This window comes from Propithecus coquereli, unplaced genomic scaffold (assembly GCF_000956105.1).
Source record: "Propithecus coquereli isolate 6110/MARCELLA unplaced genomic scaffold, Pcoq_1.0 Scaffold139, whole genome shotgun sequence".
Classification (NCBI taxonomy): Eukaryota; Metazoa; Chordata; class Mammalia; order Primates; family Indriidae; genus Propithecus; species Propithecus coquereli.
The window spans coordinates 5,880,265-5,895,513 of NW_012138191.1; the positions used below are offsets into that span (position 1 = coordinate 5,880,265).

Sequence of the window (15,249 nt, forward strand, 5' to 3'; positions counted from 1 at the left end):
TAAAAAAAAAAAAAAAAAAAAAAAAAAAAGAAATTAGATTAACAGGAATGAAGGGAAAGAAATAGATTTGATAGTAATCTACTGTTGAAAACTAAGTAAGAGATAATGGCAGGCTAGGCATAGAGGGAAAAGAATAAATATGACATGAATTTGTGACAGATAAATGGGGATTAATATGATGTTACAGTAAGAGGATGCGAAGAAGGGGAAGAATCAAAAGACATCCAGATTTCCTGCTTCAAGACAGGGGGCTGATGCCAGTTACATGGGTAAAATCACATAAATGGTTAACATACAGCTCCTCTCCTATCTAGTATAGCAGAAGGGACAATCACTTTCACACCTTTAATTTTACCTTTTCTTCTCCTGGTAGCAGCACTAGAAGTGGTAAGAAGTGGTTAGATTTGGGATAGATCTTTAAAGGTAGAGCTAACAAGATCTGCTGACATATTATGTCAGAGAGACACTTGGAGAGCGCCTGTGATCTCCACCTCCTGGTGTTCACAGCCACTATAATCCCTTTGCCTAGGATGTAAGCAGGATCTGTGACTTACTTCTAACCAATAGAATATGGCAAAGATGATGAGGTTTTTTTTTTTTCTGTGACACCATCCTGCTAGCAGATTCAGTCTAGAGATCCTCCCCATGGCCTTATGAAGCAAGCAGCCATATTAGTGAAGCCCAAGTGACAAGGAATGATGGGAAGGCGGCCTCCAGGAGCTGAGGGCAGCCTCTGTGAGTTGAGGACAGCCTCCAGTCGACAGCCAGCGGCAAGCTGAGACTCTCGGTCCTACCACAACAAGGAAATTGCTTCTGCCAGTACCTGAGTAAGCCTGAGAATAAATTCTTCCTCAGTCAGCATCTAGGTGAGAATGCAGGCCAACTGACACCTTGACTGCAAAGGATTCAGTTCAGCTGCGTCCAGATTCCTGACCACCAGAAACCGTGAGATAATAAATGTGAGTTGTTTCAAGCTGCTACGTTTGTGGTAATTTATTATACAGCAAAAGATAACTAATACACATACCAATATGGAGTATGAAAAAACAAGAAGTTAAGGATGACTCCAAGATTTTTAGCTTCAGTAAACAGAAGGATGGAGCAGTCATTAACTGAAATGACCATTCATTTTGCATTGGGACATCTGGGGGAAGAGCAGCCTTGGGAAAAAGATCAGTTTTGGACATGTTGAATTTCAGATGCCTATTAAACAGCCAAAAGATTGAGATGTCAAGTAAGGAGCTGGAGATATGGGTTCAGGAGAAAAGTCTAGGCTGCACATACAAATTCAGGAGGCACCAGCATAAAGACCAAGATATTACTTGAGATCACCAAGAGAGCGAATACACAGACAGAAGCGGACCAAGGGCTCCGCCCTGGGGTACACCATCATTCCAAAGTCAGTCAGGTAAAGAGCAACCAGCTAAAGAGGCTGAGAAGGAAGAAGCAGTTAGAAAAATATCAAGAGAATGTGATGTCCTGTAAGCCAGCTGAAGAAAGTGCTTAAAAGAGGGAGAGATTAACTGTGTCAATGTTGGTGCAAGATTATTAATAAAATGAAGACTAAGAATGGAAAATGAAGAATTCAGCTCCTAAATCACACCAGCCACATTTGAAGCGCTAACTAACCACACATGGCTAGTGACATGATAGTGTAAACACAGAACATTTGCATCACGACCAGAACTTCTAAGGGACAGCACTGATCTACAGATAAAAACAGAATAAATGAGCATAGACATAGGTAAAAACAGAATAAATGAGCAAAGACATAGGTAAAAGGTAAATGTGGTTGTGGAAGTTGTTTTCTGATGACCTTTATCTTTCAAAATAGAAACAGGAAGCAAAGCCACTAGCTAAGAAAGAAAATAGGGGATAAGGTGGTAGAGATTTGAAAAAAACAAAAAAAGTACAATAGTTAAGCAGGAGAATGGGAAAAGGTGTGAGAAAGAATCAATGGATTATGGACCCTTGTGGGTCAAAGATTGCTGGAGCTGAGATATTAGAAAGAAAGATCTGAAAAGATTGGAAAGTGCCTCAGGTCGGGTTCCCTAAAAACAGACCTGGGATGGATATTCTTGTATAAGTGATTTATTGAGGGAATGCTCTCTGGATATACATGTCAGGAAGTAAGACAGACAAGGTATAGAAGGAGAAGCTACGCAAAAAGGTGGTCTGAGCTGAAGTCTAACTTTGGCCTGATCCCAAGGGGAGCTCTGGAGCATGAATGGCACAGTTTTCCCACAAAGAAGTAGCGTCAGGCTCTCGCACCTCCATGCCACTCAGTTGTTGGCATCAAAGCATTTTTATGATGGCTGCTTTAAAATCCTTGTCAGATAATTCTAACATCCGTGTTATCTCAGTGTTAGTGTCTCTTGATTGCCTTTTCTTATTCAAGTTGGATCCTACCGGCTCTTAGCATGACCAATGATGTTCCATTGAAATCTGAACATTTTGGATATCATGTCATGAAACTCTGGATCTTATTTAAATCATCTGTGACAGCAGACCTCTTCTGATATCACCCCAGAGGGGATGGGGAAGGTCGACTCCTTACTGCTGTTTACTGCTAAGTGGAGGAAGAAGTCCAGGCCCCCCATGTGGTCTCCACTGACATCATAAGAGTAGGGGAAGCTTCATTCTGCCTTGTGGAGATGAGTCCCAGCGCCTTGTTTGGTCTTCTCTAACGGTACCCTGGCAGTGGGGTTGGGACACCTGACTACATCGTGGTGAGGGTGGAAATTTAGGCTCAGGCTTTGCTGACATGGATGAGGGTGGGGCCACACTTCTACAGTGTTTGGCTGAAGTAAAGCCGTTATTGTCTGAAAGTTTCCTGTCTTGTTAGGTTGCCCCTTTCCTGGTCCTGCGCTAGAGAGAACAAGCTGTACTTAAGGCTTGTTCAGCTTGTGCCTGTCGGCATCTCCAGATTGCCAGCTTCTCCAATGTCAAGTCTGGGGTATATGAGGCAAAAAGAAAACCCTTGGAACTCATTGCCATCATTCTTTGCACCCTCAAGTCCTTAGCAAAATTGCCACCTTCTCTCCACCTTTCCAAGTTTTCTCACGCTTCTTTATATATAACATCCAGGATTTTTAACAGTGCTTACTGCAAAAAACTGGGAAAAAAGACCTTCATTTCTTTATGACTTAAAGAAATTTCCTCTTTTCAAATATTCTATTTCAGTAGAACATTCTATTTCTAAAGTACTATCTACTGTGTTTATTTTACTCTGGTCCTCCTAGGTTTGTCTTCTTTCTAAAATTATTTCTAAATTTTTAAAATTCTTTCCTAACTTCTATCATCTCATTTCTGAATCTTTCATATCTTGTATCACTTTCTTATTGTATCTTAGCTTGCTCTGGAATACTGAGTTATAATTTTCATCAGTTTTGTGACCTTTTTTTAATTTTTAATGCTTTCATGTATGAAGGGGTTTGTTCTACTCCTTATTCTTTTTTTTTTTTTTTTTTTTTTTTTTTTGAGACAGAGTCTCACTCTCTTGCCTGGGCTAGAGTCCCGTAGCATCAGCCTAGCTCACAGCAACCTCAAACTCCTGGGCTCAAGCAATCCTCCTGCCTCAGCCTCTCGAGTAGCTGGGACTACAGGCATGTGCCACCATGCCCGGCTAATTTTATATATATATATATATATATCTCCAGCTAATTTCTATTTTTTTAGTAGAAACAGGGTCTCACTCTTGCTCAGGCTGGTTTCGAACTCCTGAGCTCAAACGATCCACCCGCCTCGGCCTCCCATAGTGCTAAGATTACAGGCATGAGCCACAATGCCCGGCCCTCTTTTTTCTTATAATAACTTTCTATGAGATTGGACCTTGATATTTTTCTGTTGCTGAATTTTAAGAAAAATTACTTTTTCTTAAACTTTTACAAGGGAGGTTTGGCACAGGATAGTTTTTCTAATTTCTCAGCTCTCAAGCTCACTCTTGCTGTAGTGTAGCATTCAAATATACAACAGCTTACTTGAGATCTCCTGGCTCAGTTCATTTCTGATTGTTTGTGTTTTGTTTTGTTTTGTTTTGTTTTGTTTTCTGAGATGGGGTCTCACTCTGTAGCCCTGGCTAGAATGTAGTGGTGTCATCATAGCTCACTGTAACCTCTAACTACCAGGCTCAAGCGATCCTCCTGCCTCAGCCTCCCGAGTAGCTGGGACTACAGGCACATGCCACCACACTTGGCTAACTTTTCTATTTTTTTGTAGAGACAGGGTCTCGCTCTTGCTCAGGCTAGTCTCGAACTCACTCAGGCTGGTCTCAAACTCCTCACCTCAAGTAATCCTCCCACCTCAGCCTCCCCAAAGTGCTAGGATTACAGATTTGAGCCACCGTTCCCGACCCATTTCTGACTTATTATCTGAACTTTCTTTTACTTTGTCTCTACTGTCCCTGTCTTACTCAATTTTGAATTCTATTCCCTGAAGTTTCTCCTCAGTGTGGAACTTTGTCCTGTGCAAAAACACTTTGGCTGGTTCATTTTCAGAGTAAACAAGGGACAAACTGCTCTAGCCCCTTCTGATCCTACTACAGATCCCTTTAGCTCACCTGGCTACTAGAACCTGCAAAACTCTTTCCAGTTCCAGCCGTTGTTCTCAATTGGTCTGCTGAGCTTTCATGTGAGTATCTTCTAGCCATACCAGATCCTACTGGCCTTGCCATTGCTCCCCTTTGTTTGCTCGTGCACGTGCACTGATACCACACAGGTATTGTGGCTGTGCCTCATCCATTCGTATGGTTACCTTCTGACCAAGTTTTGTTACAGGTGTTGGTTGTGTGTTTTTGATTTTGCTAGCCTAGCTGTTCTGTGTGTTTTAATGACTATATTTGGGGGGATTCAGAAACTATGTTACTATGGCCATATTTACAGAATCCCTTAAAGAAGAGATGTTGGTTTTTAACAATCTTCATTAATAGAAAATGTCTAGAAAAAAATTCTAGGTCACAAAATCAGCATGTTCATAAATTTCTTCTAAAAGTCACTTTCCATAGCTAATTTCACTGTGACAACATACATTCTCCTTCAAAACAAGCAACATGGGATCAGCATACAGACCTTGATCCTTGGAGAGTATTAAACAGTGCCATAATTTCCCCTAGCAAACTATTAAAATAAATTCCAACCACTTGACCTATGGAACCATTAATTACATTAAAAGATAAAGTAATCCCCTAATTATACAGAACCTACTGTATATACCTAAAGCAAAATATCAGAGACAGTATCTGAAAAATATGAATTATTGCTTATCACACAATGAATATTTTGTGGCTCTCAATTTTAAAAACTCAACATATGCCAAAACAGTCTGAAAGACTACTACCAAAATATTAACAGGGATTTTCCTCAACTGATGGAATTATTGGTGATTTTTTTTTCTTTTTGCTTATCTGTACTTCATAAATTTTCGAATGAAAAATTAAGCTTCTTGCAAAAATGTTTAAAACAACTTACGCTAGAACCATGTTGTAATCTGAGTGGTTGAACATATATCCTCCGATAACCCACATTATATTTCCATTGACCACAGCTTTATGAGATGCTCTCGGGAGCTTTAAGTTAGAATATTCCTCTCGAGTCCAAAATGATTGGTTAGCTGGTACAGGAACTGAACATCCAGGACCTAATAAAACATAATAAATTAGTTTCACAAAATGCAGCTTTAAAGCTTATTGCATATTTCAAGTTTTAATCATCTAAATGTAACAAATACTTAGTCTTCCTTTAGCATCTAAATATCAGACAAGTCTCTTTAATTTGCACTTTTAAGTTACTCAAAGTATTAACCAAAGGCAATCCCTAATAAAATTCAAAATTACGTAATTTCTGATGATGACTTGACCATATCCAGGTTAGGTTTTCTTTAGAAATGAAATACTTGCTTAAACAGCTCTCAAGAGAAAGACTAGATGAAAAAATTATTAATTCAAATGAAAAACTTTAGGGCCAAAATGTACAGTTGTCCTTTGGTATCCACAGAGGATTAGTTCCAGGACCCCTCCAGATACCAAAATCCACAGATGTTCAAATTCCTTATATAAAATGGTATAGTATTTGCATAAAACCTATGCACATTCTCCCATATACTTTAAATCATCTCTAAGCTACTTATAAAACCTAATACAATGTAAATGCTATGTAAATAGTTGTTATGTATATTGTTTTTTATTTGTATTATTTTTTATTGTGTTTTTCCCCCAAATATTTTTAATCCACAGTTGTCTGAATGTGGAACCTGCAGGTGCACAACCCACAGCTACAGAGGGCCCACTGTAGTGATTAGATCTGAGAATAATAATACAAACTATTCATCTTCTGGTAAATCAAGAAACTTAAACAGATGCAAGAGACAGACTCCATTCTTGGGACGTTTGGCTTCTGCCACAATATTTGCATGGTAATAGATACTCAAAATACTTCAATTATTAACTGCTCAATGTTGGCCAAACCCAAAAAACTATATAACTTAAACAAGCAAATTTCTTCCAAAATAAAAAGTTTATGAGGAAGGGCTAAGCATATAAAGAAAATCACTTAATAACAGCTATTACCATCTACCCCCCCTTAAAGAATTCCCTAAAGCTTCTTTAATAATCTATTTCTGTAGATAATGCCATTAGCTGATTGCACTAGGATTTAATGTATAACTGACCCTAATTTTCTCTGAACTCAGAGAACACTTCTGAGGAAATACCATTATTGTCAGCTCTTTTCCCACCTCCCAGACTGGTTCTCGGCTATGTCCTCCTATGGCTGAGAACAAGTTCTCCAACTTTCGTGAATGGGTTGCAAAGAATGTCCTAACCCTTCAATTTCACAACCACATGTGTGAAATTGAAAGATTTCTAAGAAGCTGGATAAAGGGATGTGAACGCTGAAATGTTATCTGATATTTGATTAACATAAATTATATAGTTGCTTAGGATAAGGTCCATCAATAATTTATTAAATTGGGAACATTTTCTAAAATTGAAAGAAAAATAAAAATGAAAGAAGCTCCTACCCTGCCACTCTGAGAAGCAGGAGCATCCTCTGACATCACTTGAATTGCAGATGCCTCGATGAGGAAAACCACAGTTACTTGTACAGTGAGGAATGTCACATGCTTCACCATTCCAGTTTTCAGAACATTCACACTCGACAGTGTTGCTGGTATTACTGATCTTACATTCTCCTCGGCCCGAGCAATTATTCGGACACATGTCAAAACTATAAAAATGGTGTGGAAAATTAAGTTAACGTAAAGCAACACTTCAGTTAATTTAGCAGAACTTCTTCCTAAATAAGGTTTAAGAATCTCACTGTCTCCTTAATTCATTCACAAGCATAGTTGCAGTATACCGTTCAGCCCAAATGGGTTCACTCAACACTGCATAGCTAGGGTACAAATAATGAAACAAATCAACCCTGCTGCATTCTCACAATAAAAGGATAAAAATACATAACTCATAAAGTCAAAGAAATTACAAGGAGGAAGGAGATATATGCAATATTGTCCAGACTTAGCTCCTCAAGGGTGGAATGACTATGCTAGTCTTCTTGGTAGCCCGCTAACAATGAGGATTACAAAACTGCCAAATTCGTGTTTGCAAGTTTGGGGAGGAAAAGAATAAAACTAACTGCCAACAATACATTACCACCTTCATGGTACCTATCCCTTTGTACAGTCTCTGAAAATTTGTAGAATTGAAGATTATTGCCCAGATTGGTGTCTTTAAAATTTCTCAGTAACTTTATCTACTCATTTCAGACGGACAAAGAAGGGCAAATTTAACTTAAGAATTTAACTATAATGTGTCTCCTAACAACATAACTTAAGATAATTGTATTGGCCGGGCGCAGTGGTTCACACCTATAATCTAGCACTCTGGGAAGCCAGAGGATCGCTTAAGCTCAGGAGTTCAAGACCAGCCTGAGCAAAAGTGAGACCCCGTCTCCACTAAAAATAGAAAAAATTAGCTGGGCATGGTGGCATGAGCCTATGGTCCCAGCTACTCAGGAGGCTGAGGCAAGAGAATCACTCGAGCCAAGGAATTTGAGGTTGCTGTGAACTAGGCTGACACCATAGCACTCTGGCCCAGGCAAAAGAGCGAAACGCTGTCTCAAAAAAAATAAATAAATAATTGTATTGACAGCACTTTGAAACAACACAGTTTAGATTTTAAAAGGGGAAGATAAATGACCTATCAAAGTACTTTGAGAGTATAGATTCCTTCTACTACTGAGTACATGGTAACTATTAATATTTTGTTAAATTGTACTTAGCAAACCCTCCCTCTTCATGTTTTTATTCATTAGACAGCAGTCCCGAACCTTTTTGGCACCAGGGACTGGTTTCATGGACTCATGGAAGACAATTTTTCCACAGATGGGGGTGTGAGGGGAGAAGGCAGAGCTCAGGTAGTGATGCAAGTGATGGCGAGCAGCTGTAAATAGGGACGAAGCTTCCAGCCACTCACCTCCAGCTGTGCGCCCCACCCCCAGTTTCATGGAAGACAATTTTTCTTAGGGGGAGGGGAAAGGGTTCTCTGCAGTACCAGTCTGCAGCCCTGGGGTTGGGTACCACCACAGCATTAGCAGGAAAATGTCCCTGTCTTCCAGGGGAAGCTCAACAGCAGCAACACCCAGGTTGAAACTGTGGCACCACCACTTATTTGATAATTTACTTAATACTTTCCCATCAGTTTCCTCAATTATAAAATGAAAGAAAAACAGTCCCCATGCCTCACTGAGTTTTTAGAACTTTAAATAAGAAAATCCATGCAAACTGTCTAGCACAATGCCTGGCACATTATTATTGCTAAAACAAAATACATAGTCGTTTGAATAAAATCACAAATACTAGACTTAAATATCTTACTTGTAAGTGATATTAAATCCAGTCAAATTATAAGCAGCATCACTAAAAAAATGCAGCAGGGCATAACCTGATGTGGCAACAACCTCAGGGACGGTCTCGTTGCCATCTCTCTCAGGAACAATGAGGCCACTGAAACAAAAAACACACTTCTTATAGAGGGAAGCACAATCACAGACATGTCCGATGGTAGTAGACACAAATTAAAAACTGGAATTCATCCCTACGATTTTAATACATCTAGGAAGAGGAGCAAATTCCTGTGATAAATACAGAGTGCTACCCCATTAGTTCTGGATCTAGTTAGTTCTGGATCCTATCTGAATCTTTAGTTAGGCTTCCTTTATTCTGAGTTGTATTTCTAATGAGATTTGAAATCAATGGCCCTGTCTGGTTTTTTAAAAAACTTTTTATAATGCTCCTTTGAAAAACTGAGTAAACCTCCACAATCACATAAAATAATTTTTATGAGATGACGAATGCCAAATATATACTACTGAAATATGTGGAACATTTTACATTATATTTATTTATATAAAAATAATAAAGAAAGAAGCTAAATCAACACCTATAACTCCAACACCATTAGCATTCTGATGCATTTTTTTGGCCTTGTTGATATCATTTACATTTTTTATTCTATTTTACAAATAATATATTGTAAGCATTTCCTATATACTCCCTCACTCTGAGCTCAGCACATAACAGATTCTTAAGTATTTGTTGGGTGCCTGGTAAGGGAAAGAATTACTGAGTCAAAGGGTCTAAATGATGGCTTTAAGACTCTTCATCCGTAATACCAACTTGCTTCCCAGAAGAGATACGCTGACTTGAAATGCTATCGATACAGAATGAAAGGGTCCATCCCACCTCACCCTGCAAACAACAACCAATCCTATTTTAGTTTTGCTAATTTAATAAATGAAAAGTGATTTTTTTAAGTTGTGGCCTTGAGTTCTTTTATAATCCTGAGGTTAATCATTTTGCTTATGTTTACTTGCCGTTTGCATTTCTTTGTATGCTGTGACTTTTGCCCCATATTGATTCACCACCACCACATTTAGTAAAAGCCTAGATCCTTCCCAGGACCTATACAATTTGCTCCACACACACAACCCCACCCAATGAACAAACCATCTCCTACTGCTGTCTCCCTTTCACTCAGTTGACCTGGCCCCCTCGCTTTCCTAGAGCACACAACAGGTAAACTCCCACCTCAGGGCCTATGACAATGTTAAATGCTCATTTTCTCTGACCTAGCAATCCTATTTCTTCGTAGAAGAAATACTTGCTCATGTACACAATGACAAATATATAAGAATTCTAACTGCAGCACTATGAGATGGCAATAGGTTGGAAACCACCTAAATGCCCACCCACCAGGAGCTGGCTGAATGAGTCTGAAGGACTAATAAGGAGCTCCTCAGGCATTCTGATGGAGGCGGGGAGCAATCTGCAAAACAATGAGCCTAGTATATGTGTACATTTACATGTACTTATGTAACTGCCTATAAACATGACTGGAAGAGTACATAAGCAGGCAATCAAGCCAAGGAGGGGATGGGACTTTTATTTAATTTTCAATATGAAGACAGAACTCTAGGAATTCTAAGACTCTGAAGGTGCTCCAGGGCCTACAAAATAGTCACACATCTTCTACTATGTATTCAACTAACAAATGTTTACTAAGCACTTACCACATGTGAGGCACTGCTCTAAGTACCAGGAATACAACAGTGAAAAAGACTGTATTCCTGCCCTCATGGAGTTCATAAGAAACAACAAATAAGCTCAGATACAACCCCACATGCAAGTGTGTGCATAAATAATACCAGGCAGATAAATGCTATGATGGGAAACAGCAGAAGAAAAGAAGAGAAGGGTGTACTTTAGAAAGGGCAGTTGAGGAAGGCCTCTTGGAAGACGTGACATTTAATCAGAGACCTAAATGAAGGATTCAACCATTATCACGCTTTCATTAGTTATATGATATACCAGAATCCCTTGAAATGCTGAAGGGATAAGTACTGGCAAGAGCAGGGCAGTCTAGAAACAGGAATATCAAAAGTAATCTGCCCCCGAGACACACTAGCACAGCAAAGGACTGAGGGCCTCAGTCACATGTGAGAGACCCTATACTCTCTTATTATCCTAGCATGAATTTCAGGAAAAAGGAGACATAAGCTCCAATCCTCATTCCATATGCCTGGGCACGTCACTGACATCTCTGAACCTCAGTTTCCTCAAATGCACAATGAGAGAATCCCTGTCTACACTGCAGTGATGTCGTGAGGATCAAACTGCTAAAGCATGTGGAGTGCTTGAACAGTGCCTCACACTAGCAGGTGTGCCGTAAGTGATGGCTGATGATATTCTTTATATGGTGGGGACAGACATTTAAGTGTGTAGGATGAATGACTTTACCAACTACAACTGCCTAATGCAGTGGATACGCAGTGGATCAGCTTCCCCACTGTCAGAGGGGCACGGGTGTTCGCTTCTTTTCACTTCAAAAACTTGAAATTGTGACAGCTTTGGAGTGTGTTGATTTCTCTCAGCAAGAAAACGAAACAACTGGTTTATGACAAAAATAAATTTGCATAGAGCAAATGAATACAAACATAGCCTCGCCCAGCATACGAAGGTAATGGAAAGTGTGTGAGTGAGGAAGAGATGCTACAGGCGCACTCTTCAGCAGTTGCCCTGAACTGTCTCCCGCCTCCCAACCGCTGCCCCTAAGCAGATCGATAAATGCAGGCACAGCCTAGGTTGCAACCAGTTGTTCAACCTGAGCAAATCAAGAACTGCCTGCCTTCGTGTTGTTCATAATCTTGTATTTTAAACATAGACCATTATCATTCAGAATCATTTTGAAAAATCACTGAACGATTGTCTTAATAGACCTGAAATTCAGCATAATTGTCCCAGGCAAACATGGGCTCTCTGAACATACCTGGGGCATAACCTGACTTTACCAACTATACTGTGTAAGTTGACTAGTAATCCTCAGTTTGACACACCTACCTTCTTGTAAGACTACAAGGACAAGGGCAGAGAGATGTGGAAAGTAAGGCAGATTCCTAAAGTCGGGGCCAGGCGGTGGGGCCAGGCAGGGCCCACACTTCTGACTAGTGAAGGAGAGAGTTGAAGAACATGAGAGAGGTGCCTGCCTGTGAGCAGCTTCTCTAAGCATGCCACAGTCTGATCGTGGTTTCGAATGGGCCATGGGTCGACTGACCCCTGCCTTCGCAAGGCTTCCTCTGTATCATCACAGTCTAACAACTGCCTCAGCAATATGACTTCCTTAAAAAACAAACAAACAAACAAAAAACTCTAAAATGAATAACGTCCTTTTGAAGAATGTTCTCAGGGAGGAAAACCACTGCCCCTACTCCACTACCTCTGCATCCCCTACCAACAGATCCTAGGGGAGTGCCTGCTCCATTAATGTGCTCCCCCATACGTGCATCTGTTGAATGCACAGCAAAATCATAATGTTGTAGGGCTGGAAAAGTCTTAAAAGATAAATGACTCCAGGAATTCTCACATGTGTCTAGTAATGGAACTGTGTTTGTTAAATAAATTTTAGTCAGAAGTTCAATATATAAAAGATAAATGTGATCCACCAGTTTGGAACCAAACTAAACTTTATAGTTTGCAATATACCCAGAGAGAACACAGATTGAACTAACATAGTACACACTACCTTCATTTTTGGTTTTAGAAGCTGAGGTCTAGAGCACTTAAATGACCTATTTAAATTCACACAGAGACTTGGGCAGAACCCGATTAAAAGTCCATGTCTTCTGAATCCTGTTTGATTTTTCTTTCCTTGACTGTTATCGGCCCTAGCTAAACTGTCTCTGCCACCAGGCTCTCTCCACTCTGGACCCTCAGCATATTACCACTGGATTGGATACCTCAATCCAAAATTCTCCTGGTCCAACAGCACTTCTCCGCAAACCACGTTGTGGCAGTGCTCTTATGGCTAAGACAGTGATCTTCAAATTGTTCTGCACATCAGTGCTTTAGGGGTTTTGTATTTCAGGTAAATTTCAATTTGTATATATTTTCTCACCATAATTTTAGAAAATTCACAAACATGCCATAAATTTTAGTAAGATCAATGCATTAATTTATGCTATCAGTTAACAAACTGAGAAACTTAAGAGTTCCTCTATCCGTAATATACACTTTGGCTTCTCTCAAAAGTCACTGATTAGAACAATTATAAGCTTCTGCTTGTTTTGCTATTGCTGCTGATGTGGAATTTACATGTCTGCTCAACAAATACACAGTCCAGGTGACCCACAGGGTTATGTACAACCTGCCTGGCTCATGTTCCTACAAGAGCTACTGACAAGCTGATTCAAAATGCCTGGCACATAACAGGGGCTCCGTGAATTCTGATTAATAAACACAGTTAACAAGTGAATCCCCAGGAAGTACTATAACAATAACAACATACTCAGATATTTTTCATGCTTGTGTTAAAGCTTGGGGTGCCTCTTGCTAAAACATAAGTTATGTTTCAAATGCTAGCATAAAAATATACATGCCAACACTTGGCCCATGCCATTTTAAATGCTTAGCGTGGCCTAGCCACCCTGCTCTTTGGCCCCATAAGTGAACCTTTAAAACCCAGAAAACAGCCTTGTTTCTCAGTTCAAAGACATGTCAGAGAGACTTCTAAGTCAAAGCGGGTGGAGAAATACAAGAGCACCTCAGGTCCCTGCTCTCCTGTCCCTTGCTTAGCTCCTTGTGTGCTGCTTACTCCCTGTTACCTCCCCTCACCCGCATGGAACATCAACCAGACTAGCCCCATGTGAGAAAGACAAGAAATATTTGTTGAATTGATTTTTTTTCAAAGTCAAAGAAATAAAACGTCTGAGGAAAGGAAATCTAGAAAATCAGCTGCAGATGAAAAATTGACAACTACGGTTCCTAAGCAGATGAGCATTTTAGAAAAATACATAGTTATGCAATGCATGATGACATTTCGGTCAACAATGGACTGTATATATGACGGTGGTTCCATAAGATTATACTACTGTATTTTACTGTACCTTTTCTGTGTTTAGGTATACAAATACTTACCACTGTGTTACAATTACCTACAGCATTCAGTACAGTAACATGCTGTACAAGTTGGAAGCCTAAGAGCAACAAGCTGTAACATACAGCCTTGGCGTGTAGTAGGCTATGCCACCTAGGTTTGTGTAAGTACTCTCTATGATGTTTGCACAATGATGAAATTGCCTAATGATGAGTTTCTCAGAATGTATCCTCGTCGTTAAGTGACTCATGACTGTATTTTAAAATCTTCTATCAAATAAAAGGAAAAAATAGAGACAGTTTTGAATTCCCATGTGATGTTGAATAGTTTTTGTTTAACTAGTAAACTAGAATGTACTTACTGAAAAAAAAAAAAAATCACAACGCCGAGGTGAGAGGATTGTTAAAGGCCAGGAGTTCAAGATGAGCCTGGGCAATATAGCAAGATCTCATCTTTAAAAAAAAAAAAAAAAAATTAGCCGGGCATGGTGGCCCACACCTGTAGTCCTGGCTATTCAGGAGGCTGAAGTAGCAGGATCACTTGGGCCCAGGAGTTCAAGGTTACAGTGAGCTATGATCAGGCCACTGTACTCCAGCCTGGGCGACAGACCAAGATCCTGTCTCAAAGAAAAAAAAAAGGAACTCACAATACATAACTGGTATGTTCCTCATTCTCTGCAGATAACCACTGTTCATTTTATGTATATTCTTCCAGAAAGTTTCCCTCACCCATGATAACACATATATGTAAATACACATACACACACACACAAAAACTGTATTTGAATTCAACAAATAACTCCTAAAAGCCCATGCAATGAGAAAAACAGAAAAAAAGATGGATATGATTCCTAATTTAAATTTTTCACAGAAACATCATTCACTATATTACTCATAAAACTTGTGAAAATGTAAACTTCACCACCACCATGGTGAACTTAATAGCACTATCACAATTTTACAGATCAGGAAACTGAAAAGAAAGGTCAAGTAAGATGCCCAGAAACTTGCCCAGTAGCTATAGAAACCAAGTCAGGACTAGCACACAAGTACTCTTTCCATGAAATGAGTATGTTCAGTGACAACAAAGATGAATTCAGTAAGAATGCAATCCAGGAGACACATTTAAATTTAGAAATAAAGTAATGACGAACTAGTACTTATATAACTGAGCTTACCTAAAGGCAGCAATTAGAGGTGCATAAATTGAGTCCCCATCATAAACGTATAAATGGTCCCAACTACACTCTGTAGCAAAATGATTGAAACGAAGTCTCATTATTCTATTTGGCCTGAAAAGAACAAAAAAAGTAATTTATAATAAAA

At 39.5% G+C, this 15,249-nt stretch overlaps 1 protein-coding gene across 1 annotated transcript in view; it reads right to left on the bottom strand.

Moving 5' to 3' along the window:
- The window catches only part of ATRN (attractin), a 169,432-nt gene that overhangs the window by 107,213 nt on the left and 46,970 nt on the right, over positions 1-15,249 (bottom strand). The window contains exons 2-5 of the mRNA XM_012639248.1: positions 15,102-15,215; positions 8,872-9,000; positions 7,015-7,220; positions 5,466-5,634 (exon numbers count right to left, since the gene is read on the bottom strand). Coding sequence (XP_012494702.1) covers positions 5,466-5,634; positions 7,015-7,220; positions 8,872-9,000; positions 15,102-15,215 — 618 coding nt within the window. The remainder of the gene's footprint in view (positions 1-5,465; positions 5,635-7,014; positions 7,221-8,871; positions 9,001-15,101; positions 15,216-15,249) is intronic.